This window comes from Phacochoerus africanus, chromosome 11, assembly GCF_016906955.1.
Source record: "Phacochoerus africanus isolate WHEZ1 chromosome 11, ROS_Pafr_v1, whole genome shotgun sequence".
Taxonomy (NCBI): Eukaryota; Metazoa; Chordata; class Mammalia; order Artiodactyla; family Suidae; genus Phacochoerus; species Phacochoerus africanus.
This window is the reverse complement of record NC_062554.1, coordinates 64,400,614-64,420,607: the sequence shown is the minus strand read 5'-3', so window position 1 is coordinate 64,420,607 and position 19,994 is coordinate 64,400,614. Positions and strand designations below refer to the sequence as shown.

The 19,994-nt window shown below is 48.5% G+C and overlaps 1 protein-coding gene across 5 annotated transcripts in view; it reads left to right on the top strand.

Annotated features, from left to right (window-relative positions):
* Window positions 1–19,994, top strand: part of PIK3C2B (phosphatidylinositol-4-phosphate 3-kinase catalytic subunit type 2 beta) — a 79,709-nt gene extending 59,715 nt beyond the window's left edge. For all 5 annotated transcript variants that reach the window (XM_047751771.1, XM_047751767.1, XM_047751768.1 and 2 more), the window contains 10 exons: window positions 4,718–4,887; window positions 5,376–5,532; window positions 5,885–5,994; window positions 7,540–7,741; window positions 8,168–8,292; window positions 11,000–11,117; window positions 13,071–13,152; window positions 13,730–13,836; window positions 16,336–16,464; window positions 17,954–19,994. In XM_047751771.1, coding sequence (XP_047607727.1) covers window positions 4,718–4,887; window positions 5,376–5,532; window positions 5,885–5,994; window positions 7,540–7,741; window positions 8,168–8,292; window positions 11,000–11,117; window positions 13,071–13,152; window positions 13,730–13,836; window positions 16,336–16,464; window positions 17,954–18,142 — 1,389 coding nt within the window. In that variant the 3' untranslated portion in view covers window positions 18,143–19,994. The remainder of the gene's footprint in view (window positions 1–4,717; window positions 4,888–5,375; window positions 5,533–5,884; window positions 5,995–7,539; window positions 7,742–8,167; window positions 8,293–10,999; window positions 11,118–13,070; window positions 13,153–13,729; window positions 13,837–16,335; window positions 16,465–17,953) is intronic.

Sequence of the window (19,994 nt, the reverse complement as noted above, 5' to 3'; positions counted from 1 at the left end):
GATTTACGTAATTTAACTTCCAAGAGGATCCATTTACTAACCTATATTGATCAAAGCCTTTAATCCCTGAAGGAGAACCTATGTGGGCAGCCAAGTTATAATCAGAATGTGGTTTAGTGAACATGTAATTAGATGATCTTCTGTGGCCTTAAAAATGTTTGCATTCCCCAGGGTTTTAATTCCTGGCCCGCTGTGCTCTTTGTGCTCTTCATGTGCCAGCTCATCCTCTCTTCCGACTTTACCACACACGTGCTGATGACTTCCCAAGCCTTTGCCTCTTCCCTCCCTCAAGCTGCATCCTTGCTTGACACTCTGGGTCTCTCCGCTTGTGTCTCACCTATACCTCAAGCTCAGTATAGGCAGAGCCGAGCTTTCTGTCTCTCCTTGTCCTCTTGAGAAAAAGAAGCCTCTTGGAGTTCCCGTCGCGGTCAGTGGAAATGAATCCAACTAGGAACCATGAGATTGCAGGTTTGATCCCTGGCCTCACTCAGTGGGTTAAGGATCTGGCATTGCTGTGAGCTGTGGTGTAGGTCGCAGACGAGGCTCGGATCCCCCATTGCTGTGGCTGTGCAGCTGTAGCTCCAATTCGACCCCTAACCTGGGACCCTCCATGTGCTGGGGGAGTGGCCCTAAAAAAAGCCTCTTGCTTTTTGTGTGTTTCCTATCAGTGAATGCTATGACTCTTTCTGTGTGGTCACCCAAACAGAGCCATGAGTCTTTTTTTTTTTTTTTTTTGGCTACACCCACAGAACATGGAAGTTCCCAGGCCAGGGATCGAACCCATGCTACAACCCAAGCCACTGCAGTAACCTTGCTGGATCCTTAATCCGATATGTAGCAAAAGAACTCCAGTGAGTTCTTGATGTTTCCTTCTGCCTCACCTCTGCTGTATGAAGCCCTGTTAGTTCTCTTCCCCAGATGGCTCTTAAATCTGTCCTCTTCTTACCATTTCTTTCAGCCATTTGCTATCTGTCCTCTGAACCACTGGAATTCCTCTCTTCCTTCCATTACCGTCCTCTGCTTGATTTCTGAATCTTTTAAAATGAAGTGCAAACCACTCATATCACTCCGTTGCTCTCAGCATCCCGGGCAAAGTCTTTTATATCCAGCCCCACCTAGCCCTGCAGTCTCTTCCACTGCATCTCCCCATCGTATGAGAATTTCTAGCTTAGGGAGCTACTTGCATCTCCTCGATACCTTTTTTTTTTTTGGCTGCACCCTTGGCATGTGGAAATTCCAGGCCCAGGGCTCTAACCTACACCACAGCAGTCCCAGAGCCATAGCAGTGACAATGCAGGATCCTCAACCTGCTGAGCCACCAAGGATCTTCTCAATACTTTTTCTTCTGTCTTTTTAGGGCCGCACCTGCAGCATATGGAGGTTCCCAGGCTCGAGGTCAAATCAGAGCTATAGCTGCCAGCCTACACCACAGCCACAGCGATGCAGGATCTGAGCTGCATCTGCAACCTATATACCACAGCTCACAGCAGTGCCTGATCCTTAACCCACTGAGGCTAGGGATCGAACCTGCAACCTCATGATTCCTAGTTGGATTCATTAACTGCTGAGCCACGAAGGGAACTCCTCCTCAATACTTTTAGCTGATGCTGTTCTCTTTACCTAAAAGGCCCTTTTTTCCCTTCCACATCCCTCAAAACCCACCCCCTTTATGTTGTGAATTTTAAGGTTCTTTCCCCTTGGGAAGGAGTGATATTGATTGTCTCCTCCTCAACCCCATATGCTATTTAAACTAACATGTATTTTTCAGGTGTTAGTTAGCCACCATGCAGAGGCACTGTGCTTGGTGCTGGAGTTATGAGTACTCCTTGTCAGTGTAATGAAGAGTCCTAGTAAATGTTATAGAAGTATGTATAACAAAAGCATACACACAGAGAAATGAACGCTGCATCTCCATGTTTAATATCGGTCTTTCAAAGATAGCTCTCAGCTCTTCTAGCCTTTCTGTTAGAATGATGCTGGTGGTTTCTCATGGTGACTTCCAGGAGAAAAGAACTAGAGCTCTTTGTCTCTTGGCCACTGACTCAGCAAAGAGAGTACCCTCATCCTGCTAGCGAAAGCAGTTAAATCAAGAGAGCTCCCTTTACACGGTAAGGGAGCACCTGACAGCAAGCAGCTAACATCCTGCATAACTTCGGTGATTTAGTCATTTACGCTATAACAGAGTAGAGGCATACAGCTGCTTTGCAAGTCAAAACAGGATGCAGGCGTTCTGGTGGTGGCACAGCAGTAATAAACCCGACTAGTATCCATGAGAACTCTGGTTCGATCCCTGGCTTCTCTCAGTGGGTTAAGGATCGGGCATTGCCGTGAGCTGTGGTGTAGGTCACAGACATGGCTCAGATCCCGGGTTGCTATGGCTGTGGTGTAGGGTGGCTGCTGCAGCTCCAATTCAACCCCTAGCCTTGGAACTTTCATATGCCACAGGTATGGCCCTAAAAATACAAAAAGAAAAAAAAGGATGCATTTCAATTAGAAAGACTCTTTGTGACAAGAAGACAGGTTGAGGGAGATGATCAAGACTGGGAGTTGATAGGTTGGACTCGTTACTGAATGATTTCTTTTCGACCATGTATTTCCCTATCGTAGAAATTGTCTTTTTCTTCCAGAAGGTACCCTCTGTGATTTCTTTACAAACACTTTATCCTTAACTTCCTAGGGATAAGTCATTTGGTTTAATGAATTTAACAAGTAGCTGGGGGATTTCTCTGTGTGGCTAGTTTTTTGGTTTTTTGTTTTTTGTTTGTTTTTGGTCTTTTGGGGCCACAGCTGTGGCATACGCAGGTTCCCAGGCTAGGGGCCCAATTGGAATGGTAGTCGCCAGCCTATGCCAGAGCCACAGCAATGTGGGATCCGAGCCGCATCTTCGACCTACACCAGGGCTTCATGGCAATGCCGGATCCTTAACTCACTGAGCGAAGCCAGGGATCAAACCCACATCCTCATGGATGCTAGTGGGGTTTTCTAACTGCTAAGCCATGATGGAAACACCTGTGTGTGGCTAGTTTTGAAGTAAACCAGTGGAGCAGCCAAGAAGCTGCTGGGAGCTAAGATTCCTGGTCCCTGGGAACGTGAGAAGATGAAGCCCTGAGTGGTGGTGGCTGGACTCAGTTGGGGAGGAGTCAGTGTGGGCTAGGAAGGTCTGGGAAAGGTGTAGGACTCAAGGAAGGTCCTCAAAGGCTGGGTGGAAATTTGCAGAGGGAGGCGGGAAGGGCATGATTCTGTGTCTGGGAAGATTTCTCTCATTCTCAGCCTTCTGCCTCTCTACTTCGCTGTGACAACTGTTGCCCTCTGCTGACAGGGCTTTCTTGAGTTCTTCAGAATTCTAGAAACCTAAGAGAGAGGACGTAGGGGATGCAAGATGTCCATACTAATTCCATACATTTGTACTGAAAAGAGATAAGGAGGCAGACATTTACCAGATAAAACCAGGTGGATCCGACCCCTTAACTCCCTCCCCTCCTGCTTTAAACTCAGAAATATCTCTTAACACATTTTACCAACTAGAGATGTCTGATTTTCGAATGTAAAACACCCTCTGGAAGTGTTAAGCTGCCTCAGCTCTTCCTTGGAGTGAAGTGACTTTAATTAGATGGGCATTTAACTGTTACCAAGAACACTGGAAATGGGTGTTGTATCCGGGGCAGGAAGAAGGACCAAAGAATTCTGAGGGGGCGGGGGCAGAAAGGGACCCTTAAGTTGGCTGCCTTTGTACTGTGCTTGAGTTAAGATGACTGGGGGGGAGTTCCCATCGTGGCTCAGTGGTTAACGAATCTGACTAGGAACCATGAGGTTGCAGGTTAGATCCCTGGCCTTGCTCAGTGGGTTAAGGATCCGGCATTGCCGTGAGCTGTGGTGTAGGTTGCAGACGAGGCTCGAGTTTGGCGTTGCTGTGGCTGTGGCGTAGGCTGGCAGCTATAGCTCTGATTCGACCCCTAGCCTGGGAACCTCCACATGCCGCAGGAGTGGCCCTAGAAAAGGCAAAAAAAAAAAAAAAACAAAAAAAACGAGAGAGAGAGAGAGATGGCTAGTGGGGGAAGTTGTAAATATCAAGCTTCCTTGATTCTGTGCTGGTCAAGTCTAGGCTCTCGGGTCAGGCTCCTGTCCTCTCGGTCTCCCAACGAGAGAGGAAGGAACAGAAGGAGGTGAATGAGTAGTTCCCGATGTGGAGCAGCAGAAATGAACCCAACTGTACATAATATACATGAGGACCCGGGTTTGATCTCTGGCCTCGCTCAGTGGTTAAGGAGCCGGCAGTGCCCTGAGCCTCAGTGTAGGTTGCAGACACAGCTTGGATCTGGCGTGGCTGTGGTTGTGGCTGTGGCCGTGGCCAGCTGTGGCTGTGGCCGGCAGCTGCAGCTCCGATTCCACTCCTAGCCTGGGGACTTCCATAGGCTGCTGGTGTGGCCCGAAAAAGAAAAAAAAAAAAGAAAAAGGGGAGTGAATGGCAGATAATGTGGTGGAGACATATATATAAGCCTTCCATCCCCTTATACCCCATAAGATACAAGAGAAGTTTCTGTGTGCATCAGGTGTGTGTGTGTTAGCATGTGATGAAGGCTGAGCAGGCAGAGGTGGCGGGCTGTTGGACATGTGAGAAAGAGGAGAGGGATGGCTGAATTCAGTCTGGCTGTGACCCCTGGGGTCCCCCCACACCAGCCTTAAGTCCTCTCCTTCCTTCTGCCTTCCTTCCTCCCAGGCTGTAGAGAACTTCATCTATTCCTGCGCTGGCTGCTGTGTGGCCACCTACGTCCTGGGCATCTGTGACCGACACAATGACAACATCATGCTGAAGACGACTGGCCACATGTTCCACATCGATTTTGGCCGCTTCCTGGGCCATGCCCAGATGTTCGGCAACATCAAGAGGTAAGTGGTCTCCTCGAGCCAGGATGTGCCTGTCGGGCAGGGAGGCCAGCAGAAGTAGTTCAGGGCTGGAACCCGAGCCCACGGCGGAAGGGCCAGCACTGCAGGATGTGGTCCTTGGGCTGAGTAGCTTTGGAAAAGGGAAGATTGAGAAAGAAAGAGGTCAAGTCCTTATAGAAGAAGGCAGAGGACCAGCCATCCCCCGTGCCTGCTGAGGACTGAGCAGAGGGAAATGAGCCCAGACCGCAGCAGAAGGGAATTACAAGTCGATAGCCAGGGAGAATATCATTGACTCCCAGGCAAGGGACCAATGAAAGACGTGTCTGGGGACTTTAAAGATTAAAGCAGGAAAAGAAAAATGTTAGAGAAGCTCCATGTATCTCGATTCATACAGGTGTCGAGGGATGAGGGGACCCATCCCCTGATGCAACCCCCAAGGTGGGCTTCCTCTTTCATGTTGACCTTGTACCTGTATGTTCCCCTTGGCCCAGGGACCGTGCCCCCTTTGTCTTCACCTCGGACATGGCGTATGTCATCAACGGGGGTGACAAGCCTTCCAGCCGCTTCCATGATTTTGTTGACCTTTGCTGCCAAGCCTACAACCTCATTCGCAAGCACACCCACCTCTTCCTCAACCTCCTGGGCCTGGTGAGGCGCTCCATCATCCCTCTCTGAACCCCCCTTATCATCTGGCATCCCCTCTTTAAGACTCCCCTGTCTTGCTTCAAAGGATGTCTTAGAGATCTACTTCTCTGAGCCTTAGATAAAGGCAGGGCCCAGACTACCTGGGGACAAGGGTGTCTACGCAGGTATCTGACTTCCTGCTCTCACCACACCCCCCAACTCCTGCAGCCTGCCAGCTGCTGCCTGCAACATCTGTCTACCACCCTCTAGAAGGGTTAGGGAGCCTAGCTATAGAAACTCTTGCCTTATGGTGGGAAAGAAGCAGGACTTCACGGTTGTTACAGGCGCCCTCTCTTCTTCTTTGTGCTTCTTCTAGATGTTGTCCTGTGGGATCCCTGAGCTCTCAGACCTGGAAGACCTCAAGTACGTGTATGATGCCCTGAGGCCTCAGGACACAGAGGCCAATGCCACCACCTATTTCACCAGGTAAAACTCTCCATACACAACAGAGCTGCCTTCTCTGTGATTCATTTGCAGTCTCCCCGATTAGGAGGAACAGGCCTAGGGAAGTGGAAAGGCTTAGTTCTGGTGGCAGAGCTTAGAGTTGACACCATGGGTCCGTTGTTTCAAGTTTGTCTCTAACTTGGGTAAATCCTCTTGCGTCTCTCCGACTCAGTCTCCCGTCTGCACTTGGCTGCTAACCTTTGTGTAGAGGTATTGCAGTCCCTAACTTGCATTCTCACCAGGTCTCAGTCAAAGATTTTGTCTATGGGACAAGGTGTCATATGGACTTTGTAGTCATTCTTGGCTCTCTGGCTCAGAATCTTCCCCCTTGTCAGAACATGGAATTCTGTGGTTCCATTTTCCCATCTTTGACGTTTTTAGGCACACTGCGTGTGAAAGCTTGGAAGTATCTGTGTGCTAATATCTACAGCTTTGTTCCTGTAGATGATTCTCCATTTCATTATGCACCCTTTTTGGAACTTAGCGAGCTAAATTTTCTCTGTTGAGTCTAAAGCAGAAACTCTGTGTGTGTGTGTGTGTGTGTGTGTGTCTTTTGTCTTTTGGAACTTAGCGAGCTAAATTTTCTCTGTTGAGTCTAAAGCAGAAACTCTGTGTGTGTGTGTGTGTGTGTGTGTGTGTCTTTTGTCTTTTTAGGGCCGCACCAGCGGCATACGGAGGTGCCCAGGCTAGAGGTCAAATGGACCTACAGCCACCAGACTATGCCAGATCTGAGCCCCATCTGTGACCTACACCACAGCTCATAGCAACGCTGGATCCTTAACCCACTGCGTGAGGCCAGGGATAGAACCCGCATGTTCATGGATGCTAGTCACCTTCATTAACCACTGAGCCACGATGAGAACTCCAAAACTTTCCATTTGAACTAGAACCTCTGGATTGAGCTTTGCTTGGTGAGGTTCCATTGTACTGAACCTTGAAATTCAGTTTGAAAACATTATTTTGACATTTACATGATGACCCCACGGTAGCACCTCTAATTCCTTCCTACCTTGGTTTAATTGTCTTGGCTCAGGCGGGCAGTGAGAGGAGATAAGACCACCCGGCTTCATAGGAATAAACTGTGTGCAGTCATGTGCTCTATGAGGATATTAGACAGGGAAAATGATCTGAGCTGAGCTGAGTGTTAGTCTCAGGTGTCTGCGGGTATTTCTTTCTTTCTTTCTTTCTTTCTTTTTTTTTTTTTTTGCTTTTTGAGCCGCACTTGCGGCATATGGAAGTTCCCAGGCTAGGGATCAAATTGGAGCTACAGCTGCCAGCCTACGGCATAGGCATGGCAACACAGGATCCAAACTGTCTGCAGCCTACACCTTGGCTCACACAACGCTGGATCCTTATCCCACTGAACAAGGCCAGGGATCGAACCTGAATCCTCATGGATACTAGTCAGACTTGTTTCCTCTGCACCACAACGGGAACCCCCTCCACGGGTATTTCTTGAGACAGCTCTGTCCTGGCAATGGGACCTTGGGTCCCTGATTACAACCTTTTCTTCCCATCCTCCTGCAGGTTGATTGAGTCTAGCCTTGGCAGTGTAGCCACAAAGCTCAATTTTTTCATTCATAACCTGGCTCAGATGAAGTTCACAGGCTCAGACGACCGGCTGACCCTTTCCTTTGCTCCCCGAACACACACTCTCAAGAGTTCTGGCCGCATCAGTGATGTTTTTCTCTGCCGCCACGAGAAGATCTTCCACCCCAACAAGGGCTACGTAAGTGTTTCTCCAATCTGACCCTCTCTCGTGCACCACTGCCCCCAGCTTATTAGGGTTCTCTTTCTTCCCTTCCACACCGTGGGCGCTGGAGTTGACCAAGCATCCTGTGCTGGGACCAGTCACAGACCACTTCCCTCTCCCCTGTGCAAGGGGCCTGCCTAGAATCGGAGCTGAGTTTGGTGGCTGCTCTCTGAGTCAAGGGTCTCATGAAATGTGCAGGAAATCCTTGCTTTCATTTTCCTGCATACAGATTGTATCTTTATCTCCATTGGAGACATTTTTATCCTCTTCCTTCTGGAAAGCATACCTCTCCCAACACACACACACACACACACACACACTCTCTTCCTGTCCATTACCTACCCCCTTCATTGGGTGCAGAGGGTTTGGCAGGGAGTATTCGCTAAGATTTGGACTTTGCAGATTTACATAGTGAAGGTGATGCGGGAGAATGCTCATGAGGCCACTTACATCCAGCGGACGTTTGAGGAGTTCCAGGAATTACACAATAAACTGCGGCTGCTCTTCCCTTCTTCTCTCTTGCCCAGGTAGCTGTTCCCTTTATTCTCTGCACTGAGGGATCCTAGTGCAGGGAAGGAGAGCGGATGGGGGCTGGGCAGGACTGCAGGAGTGAGAAAATTTTATTTATTTATTTATTTATAAAATTTTATTTATTTATAAAATGTTTAAATTATAGTTGATTTACAGCGTTCTGTCAGTTTCTGCTGTACAGCAGTGACCTGGTCACACACATATCTGCATTGCTTTTCTTATATTGTCTTCCATCATGATCTATCCCAAGTGATTGGATATAGCTCCCTGTGCTGCACAGCAGGATGAGAAACTACCGTTTTGGAGTAAAGATCTACTTCCCAGGTGTTCTTGGCCTGGCGATGAGTTTGATGACAAGTGCTCCCCTTGCTGGCCATGCTCTCTTGGGGCTCTCAAGAGTTCTTCCTCCAGCCTTGAAAAATAACCTTGGGAGGAGTTCCTGTCGTGGCGCAGTGGTTAACAAATCCGACAAGGAACCATGATGTTGTGGGTTCGATCCCTGGCTTTGCTCAGTGGGTTAAGGATCCCACGTTGCTGTGGTTCTGGCATAGGCCGGTGGCTACAGCTCCGATTCAACCCCTAGCCTGGGAACCTCCATATGCCGCGGGAACGGCCCAAGAAATGGCGAAAAGACAAAATAAAATAAAATAACCTTGGGGCCTACCTGCCAGGAGAGCAAACTGAGTTTAAAGGCAGGGGTTTGGGAGTTCGCGTCGTGGCGCAGTGGTTAATGAATCCGACTAGGAACCATGAGGTTGCGGGTTCGGTCCCTGCCCTTGCTCAGTGGGTTAACGATCCGGCATTGCTGTGAGCTGTGGTGTAGGTTGGAGATGCAGCTCGGATCCCGCGTTGCTGTGGCTCTGGTGTAGGCCAGTGGCTACAGCTCTGATTCGACCCCTAGCCTGGGAACCTCCATATGCTGCGGGAGTGGCCCAAAGAAATAGCAAAAAAAGACAAAATAAATAAATAAATAAATAAAGGCAGGGGTTTGATTGAATCTGAATATGTTTTGAAGTTTCTAATCTAAAGAGTGAAAACATTTTTCAAATGGATAAACAAAATATGTATTCCCAAAATGGAATAGTATTGTCATAAAAAGAAGGAAGGAAATTCTGAGACAGGCTCCAATGTGGTTTGAGGACATATGCTAAGTCCTCAATAAGCCAGTCCTCGCAGGTTCAATCCCTGGCTCAGTGGGTTAAGGATCTGCTGTTGCCATGAGCTGTAGGTGTAGGTTGCAGACGCAGCTTGGATCCCACATTGCCGTGGCTGTGGTGTACGCCAGCGGCCATAGCTCTGATTGGACCGCTAGCCTGGGTACCTCCATGTGCCACGGGTGTGGCCCTAAAAAGCAAAAAAAAAAAAAAAAAAAAGAAAGAAAGAAAAAGAAATAAGCCAGTCCACAAAAGGACAACTACTGTATGACTGCACTTAATATGAAGTAGTCAAATTCGAAGAAAACAGAAAGTAGAATGGTGGCCGCCAAGGAGAGGAAGCCAATAGGGAGTTGTTGAATGGGTATAGAGTTTGAGTTTTGCAAAATGAAAAGCGTTTTGGAGGTGGATGGTGGTAATGACTGCACAACAGTGTAAGTGTACTCAATTTTGAACTGTACATTTTTAAATGGCTAAGAGGAGTTCTCCCAGGAGTTCCCGTTGTGGCGCAGTGGAAATGAATCCGACTTGGAACCATGAGGTTGAGGGTTTGATCCCTGGCCTTGCTCAGTGGGTTAAGAATCCAGTGTTGCCGTGAACTGTGGTGTAGGTCGAAGATTTGGCTGGGATCTGGCGTTGCTGTGGCTATGGTGTAGGTCGGCAGCTACAGCTCTGATTGGATCCCTAGCCTGGGAACCTCCATATGCCGCGAGTGCGGCCCTAAAAAGACAAAAAACCAAAAAACAAAAAACCCGGGAGTTCTCCTGGGGCACAGCAGGTTAAGGATCTGGTGTTGTCACTGCAGCAGCTTGGGTCGCTGCTGTGGCATGGGTTTGATCACTGGTCCAGGAACTTCTGCATGCTGAAGGTGAGGCCAAAACAAATTTAAAAACTAGTATATTTTATTTAAAAAAATTTATGTTATATGTATCTGACATCAATTTTATTTTATTTTTTCCCCCTTCTTAGGGCCGCACTTGCAACATATGGAGGTTCCCAGGCTAGGGGTCGAATTGGAGCTATAGCTGGCAGCCTATGCCACAGCCACAGCGGTGCAGGATCTGAGCCGCATCTGGAACCTACACTCTAGCTCACGGCAACAGCCAGATCCTTAACCCACTGAGTGAGGGCAGGAATTGAACCCGAATCCTCATGGATCCTAGTCGGATTCATTTCTGCTGCTCCACAATGGGAACGCCCTCACATCAATTTTTAAAATGGTTCTTCAAATGAATTTTTACCTTGATGGGGAAAACTGGGGGCTCCAGAGCTTCTGGGAGCCACAGGACTCTGGCAAACAGTTTGGTTTTCTTGTCTGGTAGCGATGGAAATCTCAGGTGTGAGTGAGATGCTGCTTGTGTATCCTTGGCACAGACCCGGGAAGCTGGGGGAGGCTTGAGTCGGGGGAAAAGTCCCTGAGAAGGAGGCAGGGGAGAAATGCGGTCAGGTGACTGAAAATGCAGGTGAAATGTGACTAAAGCCTGTTGCCTCTTCCCTTTCTAACCTCATCTTTCCCTTCCTCCGTCCCCACTGCCCACCTGCCTCCCAGCTTCCCTAGTCGCTTCGTGATTGGCCGCTCGAGGGGAGAGGCGGTGGCGGAGCGGCGGAAGGAGGAGTTAAACGGCTACATCTGGCACCTGATCCACGCAGTCGAGGAGGTGGCCGAGGTGGGTGGCTGCTTCTGCTTTTGGCTGTTCCTGGTGCTGGTTGTGAGGGCCGGGGGATGCGGACCTAAGCGGGCTGCATTCAGGCAGGGAGGGGTCTTGCCTTTCCTGGGTTTATCTGATTGCGGAGGAGGAGGTGGGTGATGGTAGCTCCAGCTCCATGGAGCTGTCTATGCCCAGAAATGCAGTGAATCACAACATGCAGCCAGGCACCTGGAGAGACACGTGCGTGTAAGGTGCCACCCCAGAGTGCTTGCAGTGAGCCAGAGCCTGAGGAGGAAAGCGGTTCGTGAGGAAAGGAAGGTTTTGAGCATGTTGAGAGTGTGTATCCACCTATTTTTTTTTTTTAACAAATGGTATAATTTGGTGTTATAATGTGCATAAAAACATATGGCCACCAGGAGCCCCATCATCCTAACAAATCCTCTAACCCCATGTCCATGTTTCCTTCCTAGTTGTCCATATATATATGCGACTTTTACAGTTTTATAGGGGTCATCATAGGTTAAATATAATGCTATCTATATTCAGAGTTCCCATTGTGGCTCAGCGGAAACGAACCCGACCAATATCCATGAGGATGTGGGTTTGATCCCTGGCCCTGCTCAGTGCGTGGCTCAGATCTGGTGTTACTGTAGCTATGGTGTAGGCTGGCAGCTGCAGCTCTGACTTGACCCCTAGCCTGAGAACTTCCATGTGCTGCAGCTGCAGGCCCTAAAAAAATATATATGTATATACATTCTATTTTTTCCACTTAAGTGTTTATAGAAAGTATGACTTTAAATATCTGTACCAAATTAGTACACCAACTAACTTGCAATACGATAATTGCTTGAACCATTCACTTCTTGAAAGATGTTGAGATTATGCCTTATTTTTTTCCCCACAATTAATGGTAGTGGGTATTTTCATCTTTATTTTTTTTTCCCTTAATTGCTTAGGAAGCATTCTCAAAAGTAGGATACATGGCGTTTGTCCAAGGGTGGCTCAGGCATTTCTCTGTGCTTGAGGAGTATGTGGGTTTCCATAGGGGAGGGAGTAGTAGAAAAGAGCAGACTGGAAGTCCCCTTGTGGTGCAGTGGATTAAGGATGTGGCATTGTTGCAGCTGTGGTGCAGGTCCCAACTGCGACATGGGTTCAATCCCTGGCCCAGGAACTTCCACATGTCATGGGTGTGCCAAAAAAAAAAAAAAAGAACAGAGTACTTTTAACCTAATGTTAACCTAATGTGACCTATTTTTATTTGATTTTTTTCTTCTTTTAAAACTTTCATCATGCAAACTTTTAAATATACAGAAAAACAGAGAAACAGTATAATGAGTGTCTATATATCCATCACCTAAACAGTTAATATTTTGCCATATTTATGTTTTCTTATGAAATATTTTAAAGTAAATCACAGACATCATGACATCATATATATGTGTCTAAATACTTACTATGCATCTCTAAATACGAGAACATAATTTTACATAACTATAGTGTCATTATTATCATAGTCATATTCAGAATTTCCTTTGTCACCATGCCCCAAATTCTTTTTTTTTTTTTTTAAATGGCCACACCATGGCATATGGAAGTTCCCAGGCTAGGGGTCGAATCAGAGCTGCAGCTTCAGGTCTATGCCACAGGATCAGAACAGCAGCCTCTGCAGCCTACACTGCAACTTACAGCAACGCTGGATCTTTAGCTCACTGAGCGAGGCCTGGGATAGAACCTGCATCCTCATAGACACTATGTTTGGTTCTTAACCTGCTGAGCCACAACAGGAACTTGCCCCCTACCAAATTCTTTTAACAGTTTGTTTGAGCCATGATCCAAATAAGAACTGCTGTTACATTTGGTTGTCACATTTCCTGAGTCTCTTTTAATGTGCAACAGTCTCTTTCCTTTTTTCATTGGGCCATTGTCTGACTGAGGAATGACCCTGTTTTCTGACCCTGTTTTCCATTCCAGTGTGATTTGGTGTACACCTTCTTCCACCCCCTGCCCCGGGACGAGAAAGCTGCGGGCACCAGCCTGGCACCCAAGTCCTCAGGTACAGTGCCTTCTCTATGACATTTTTGCCAACTTCTCTGAACCATTCACAAAAGTAATTCTTCCTGCCCCTACCTCTTCCTAATTCTCTTCCCTTAGTTCATCTCTGGTTTTTTTTTTGCTCACTGGCTAGAGTATCTGGTTTCCCACTTAGACTGTGGGCTCCGTAGCTCCTTGTGCAGGTTCCCCAGGGACTGGATATTCATTCGGTGTGTACACACTCAAATTGAATAGACCCATCCCAACAGCTTGTCTTTTTTTTTTTTTTTTTTTGGCTGCACATGGCATGTGGAAGTTCTGGGCCAGGGAATCAAACCTGCATCACAGCAATGACCCAAGCTGCTGCAGTGACAACACCAGATCTTTAACCTCCTGTGTCACAGGAAACTCCCCAACCCAACTCTTAAGTCGCGATGGCAGATGCCACTTGGCAGATTCCCAGTGGGGTATCAGGAGCCTGAAAGGGGGATACTGATGGGGGGTGGGTGGGGGTCAGAGGAAAAGAGAAGCTTGTACCTGGCACCAGATGGGGACAGGGCTGGCCTCATGACTTTTCTCACTTTCCCTTGTCCCTGCAGATGGCACGTGGGCCCGGCCGGTTGGGAAGGTTGGGGGAGAGGTGAAGCTGTCCATCTCCTACAAAAACAATAAACTCTTCATCATGGTGATGCATATTCGGGGCTTGGTAAGTACATACACAGTTCTCATTTGGATCTTTCTCTTTCATCTGATACTTTTCTGACTGGTGAGACCTTTTCTGTCCCCCTGTCACGCGAGTAACCACAAAGGTTGCTGAATGCTAACCCAGGGGACTTGCTTCCTTGCTCAGCCTCCGGTATGACCAAGCTGTGCTAGACACAGCTTCTTACTACCTGTGATCTTTGGCGTTTACCCTTAGCCTCGTTAATTTTTTTTTTTTTTTTGTCTTTTTAGGGCCGCACCTGCAGCATATGGAGGTTCCTAGGCTAGGGGCTGGGAGTCGAATTGGAGCTGTAGCTGCTGGCCTACACCACAGCTACAGCAACACCAGATCCGAGCCCCATCTGCGACCTATACCACAGCTCATGGCAACGCTGGATCCTTAACCCACTGAGGGAGGCAGGTTCAATCTGCATCCTTGTGGATACTAGTCAGATTCATTTCCACTGAGCCATGACGGGAACTCCCTTAGCCTCATTGAGATAAAGAGGAAAGTGTTAATGTTTATCTCAGGGTTGTTTCCGGGTTAAATGAGATGATGCATGCAGAACACTTAACATAGTGCCTGGTATTATTATTATGGTGGTTATTATAAGGGAGAGGCCCCAGGGCCGTTTTTCCTGGTTATTGAGTTAAGGCAGCCATATGACATTTTTGCACAAGCAGGGCAGTGTATAATTATTAATTAATTTTTTTTTTGTCTTTTGTCCTTTTTAGGGCTGCACCCACAGCATACGGAGGTTTCCAGGCTAGGGGTCCAATCGGAGCTGTAGCCTCCGGCCTTCGTCACAGCCACAGCAATGCAGGATCCAAGCTGCATCTGTGACCTACTCCACAGCTCACGGCAATGCCAAATCCTTAACCCACTGAGCGAGGCCAGGGATCGAACCCACAACCTCATGGTTCCTAGTTGGGTTTGTTAACCACTGAGCCACAAAGGGAACTCCTAGTTACTAAACTTTTGGTATGAGTCTAAGAACATTGTGAGTGGAACGAGAAAGGGGAACTCTTACTAAATACCGGCAATGTACTTGGCTTTTTTTTTTTTTTAAGGAGAAAAAGATAGCTTTATTGCTTTGCCAGGTAAAGGAGGCCACAGCAGGCTAATGCCTTAAAGACTGTGCCCCTGTGTCCTGGACTTTTGTAGCTTGGGGCATCGGTATGAGGCAGGAGGTACATGAGCTTGGAATCAGAGAAATTGAGGTTTCCCTCTTACAACATTAGTCATTCATTTCATTCAACAAATCAGCTGCCTCCCTTGTGCTGGGCACTGATACATTTGTTCTGGACCCAAGAGTAAACAAAATAAAATCCCTGCCCTCAGGGAGCTTACATTCTAGTGGGAGGAGGCAGACCGACAGAGACCAGAGACGAGTAAAATATATGGCAAGTCAGATAGTGGTAAGTGCTCTGGTGAGAAATAGAGCCGAGAAGGAATCCTGGGGTGGAATGAGCATGGCAGCAGTTTTCCAGAGCGTTCAGGGAAACCCGCATTGCTGAGGAGTTATTTGAGCAAAGATGGAAGGAGACGAGGGAGGGAGCCGAGCACACACATGGGAGGGAGGATTGTTCCAGGCAGAGGGAGCAGTTAAATCCTAAAGCCCTAGTGAGGAGCCTACCCAAGGCATCTCAGGAGGAGGCCAGTGTGACTGAAGTGCGATTGGAAATAGTGGATGGTGATGTTGGCGAGGGCACTGTGGACCAGAGCTTGGGTCCTGCTGTCAGGACTACAGCTTTTTCCCCCGAGGGAGATGGGAGCCATTGGAAGGTTTTGAGCAGAGGAATGACAAGATCAGACTTAAATTTTAAAAGGATTGGGCTGGATGAATCACTAATTGGCTGACCTTGAACAAGTGACTTAATCTCTGACTCATTTCTTTGCCTCTTAGGGGTTACCTGAATCAGAGGACAAAACAGACAAAGACATTGGGCAAATATATCTGGGGACATGATGGTTCATTCAGAGCAGACCAAGTTATGGCATGCCTGAGCCTTGGTTTCCAAAGTAGAGACTGGGGAGTTCCCGTCGTGGTGCAGTGGAAACGAATCTGACTGGTATCCATGGGGCTTCGGGTTCGATCCCTGGCCTCGGTTAAGGATCCGGCATGGCTATGAGCTGTGGTGTAGGTCAGACACAGCTTGGATCCCTCCTTGCTGTGCCTGTGGCATCGGCTGGCAGCTGTAGCTCTGATTTGAGCCTGGGGAACTTTCATTTGCCTCAGGAGTGGCCCTAAAAATCAATCAAACAAACAAAAAACAAAGTAGAGACTGGATATCATAGGTGATCTGATTGATGTTTCAGCAGGACATCTAATGTTATCAGGGTAGGGGTTTCTACCAGAATGGAGTGGGCTGGCAAACATAAATTCTTGTGCATTGCAAGAAGGTGGGTGTGAGAGAAGAGAGTTGATCAGGGAGTGATCATAGGAATTGTGATAGAGACAGATGAATCTTCATCTGTTTTTGGTTTTCATTCCTTTCGCAGCAACTGCTCCAGGATGGGAATGACCCCGACCCCTATGTCAAGATTTACCTCCTTCCTGACCCTCAGAAAACCACTAAGAAGAAAACCAAAGTGGCCCGGAAAACCTGCAACCCCACCTACAATGAGATGGTGTGTGGGGAAGGGGCTGGGGTGGGGCTGGGGTTGGAGTCGGCAAACTGTGCTTGTTTTTGTTGTATTGGGACATGGCCGTACCTCTTCCTTTAAGTCTTGTCTGTGGCTGCTTTCTCATTGCAGCAGCAGGGTTGAGTGATCGTGACATGGACCAGACTCTGTGGCCTATAAAGACTAAAATACTTCCTATTTGACTCTTAATGTAAAAGAATTGGGGGAGTTCCCGTTGTGGCTCAGTGGGTTAAGAACCGACACAGTGTCTGTGAGGATGCGGGTTTGATCACTGGCCTCACACCGTGGGTTAAGGATCTGGTGTGGCCACAAACTGAGGCATAGGTCGTAGATGTGGCTCGGATCCTGCATTGGCATGGCTGTGGTGTAGGCTGGCAGCTGCAGCTCTGATTTGACCCCTAGCCTGGGTACATCCATGTGCCACAAGTGTGGCCATGAAAGAAGGGGGTGGGTAGAATTTGCGGACATTTGGGGATTCTTTTTTTATTATTTATTTTTTATTTTTTTGTCTTTTTGCCATTTCTTGGACCACTCCCACGGCAAATGGAGGTTCCCAGGCTAGGGGTCTAATCGGAGCTGTAGCTGCGAGCCTACGCCAGAGCCACAGCCACGCAGGATCTGAGCTGGGTCTGCAACCTACACCACAGCTCACGGTAACGCCGGATCCTTAACCCACTGAACAAGGGCAGGGATCGAACCCGCAACCTCATGTTTCCTAGTCAGATTCGTTAACCACTGCGCCATGACAGGAACTCCAGGCATTTGGGGATTCTTAACTCACTAAGTGAGGCTAGGGATCGAACCTGCACCTTCCTGGATATTAGTCAGATTCATTTCTGCTGAGCCACGATGGGGACTCCAAAAGCAGGGTTCTTGAAAGCTTCTCTCGGGTTCCTTTTTTTTTTTTTTTGGCTTTTTAGGGCTGCACCCATGGTATATGGAATTCCACAGCTAGGGGCGTGGCCTGGGCCCTGACCTTTGGGGAGGAGGAGCCTGCTGGTCTTTGGCTGATAAGGAACCATGGTCCCAATGACTAGGCTTCATTTGCTTGATCTCCAGTCTAAAAGCAGAATTCTTTTTTTTGTTGTTAAGGGCCACACCCGTGGCATGTGGAAATTCCCAGGTCCAGGGAGCTGCAGCTGCTAGCCTACACCACAGCCATGGCCATGCCAGATCCAAGCCGTGTCTGTGACACAGTTCATGGCAATGCCGGATTCTTAACCCACTGAGCGAGGCCAGGGATCGAACCTGCAACGTCATGGTTCCTAAGCCGATTGGTTTCCGCTGCGCCACGATGGGAACTCCTTCTCCCAGGTTTTGCCTGCCTTCTCTCTTCCCCTTGAAGTCTGTCTGGTTGGGGAGGGAAAGTAGTCTTAGCCTCACGCATTCAAACCACCACACCCTCCATGTTTTCTCTGGCCTCTTCCATTGCCTCTCTCACCACTTCCCTCTCTTCCCAATTTTGTGTTTGCAGCTGGTATATGATGGGATCCCCAAGGGAGACCTGCAGCAGCGGGAGCTACAGCTGAGTGTGCTGAGTGAGCAAGGATTCTGGGAGAACGTTCTCCTCGGGGAGGTGCACATCCGCTTGCGAGAGCTGGACCTGGCCCAGGAGAAGACCGGCTGGTTTGCACTGGGATCTCGAAGTCATGAGACCTTATGAGCCCCACAGAGCCGCAGCCCAGGACCCTAGGCTCGTGGTGGAGCCAGGCAAGAGGACTCGCCCTGCTTGACTCTTCCTTTCTCAGTGAAGGGGCAGGGCCCTCGTCGGGTCTCCCCACTGTCCCGGTGGATCGGGCCTCCGTGGTAGGAGGCAGGGAGGATAAAGATGCTCTCTGCCATCCCTTCCTCTGCAGGCTGCCTTTTGGGTTGGTTGTGATGAGCAGCCCCTTGGAGGCTGTGAGGTTGCAGCAAAGGTTTAAGTTTACCTTGTGTCAAGGGAGCAATACCTGGTTTGAGGTGTGTGTGTGGGGAGGGGAGGGGCTGTAGAAGTAGCATTGTGCAGGGCGGGCGGGTGGATATCTTTATTTTTATTTTTAAAAAATGAAAAAGTAACGTTGTCCTAACTGGACAGGAAGCCTTGTGAGAAGGGACTCCCTTATGCCTCAGAAGGCAAAAGAGGAAGACTATTTGGACGTTTTGTATAGATTAAGGTTCTTATTGGACTTTCCCTAGGTTTTGGCTTGTTTTTTGTGTTTGTGTTTCTGTCTATAGGAATTATTTGGGGAGGGGCCCAGTGGAGCCTCAGTTAGAGCCCTCCCTCCCTGAGGCAGGTCGGGAGGGACTGGGAGGGCTGCGTGTGCTGGACTGAGGCCGGCACTGCTGGGCTTTTCTGATTTTGCCTCCAAAGGAGAGCGATGTGATACCTACGTGTGTCAGGAAGGGCCTTCCGCATGGGCTTCTGCAGAGGGCCAGTGTTCGGGAGCCCAGGCTCTTTCTGGGGGAGTTTTCCCTCTCGTCCTCCCCTCCTTTCTAGGGCTCGTCCTGAATACCGTCTTCTACCCTCCATTCTCAGGGCCCTTCCGGGGGCCCTCTGGCTCCTGTGAATACGCTGGGGTGCTCCCCGCATAGGTCTCTCCCTTCACTTTTTCTCTGTTGGGAAAACATGCTGCCTCTGCCCTTCGGTTTGGTTTCACCCCAGGGCATCTTGGCTCTGGGAAGGGACCTCTCAGCTGCAGATGCCAGGGTGGTCACCTGTTGGGCGGTTTTTGGAAAGCTTTCCTCCTCCCCTGCCACTCCTTTCTTTTTGCTGCTTTTATCCCAAACTCCATTTCTGTCACATTTTTTATAAGAATTTCTCTCATTCTATGGGGCCATAAACCTATTTCGTCTGGAGCCAAAGGGATGCCCTAACTGAACAAAAGAGGTGCAAGGGCGGGGGATCCCATCAAAACTATTGTTTGTTTTCCAGTGGTTTTCTTTGCTTGTGAGCAAGCTGGATTGAGCTGAGCTGGAAGGGAGAGAATGGGTCTCTGGTCTCTTCTTTCCCTACCGGATGGATTTGGAATTCACTCATGCGCTTTACTCCAAACGGCGGTCTTCCCTGAAAAAAGAGGGAAAGGCTTTGCCATTAACTTTTTTGGATCGGTTGGCTGTGCCTGGTGATTGGGGAATGGAGTTAAATGGGGATACTCTGTGGACTGTCCCTCCCCAGCTCCAAGGATGAGAAACTCCCCCTTTTGCTGACTCATTCCGTAACTGGAGAAAGAAGCTCCACTCATTGAAGCCACAGGGCCGCAAGGAAGTTTATACTTTTACTTTTAAATTAAAAATGCCAAGGACGAAGCTGGCTGCTGTGGGCAGGGACTCGGGGAGTGGGGAACAGGAGTGGAACTTCTCCAGATGAATGGACCAGAGATGCGTTACTGGCTTTTTGCCGGTAACTCATTTTTACTTTGACCCTCTCTGCCCCCGATTTAAAGAGGTCTGTACTGTACCCACTTCCCAGACGTCCTTGTATCTCCTACTTTCTCTGGAATTGTATTTTCTAATAAATGACATTTAGAAAAACAAAA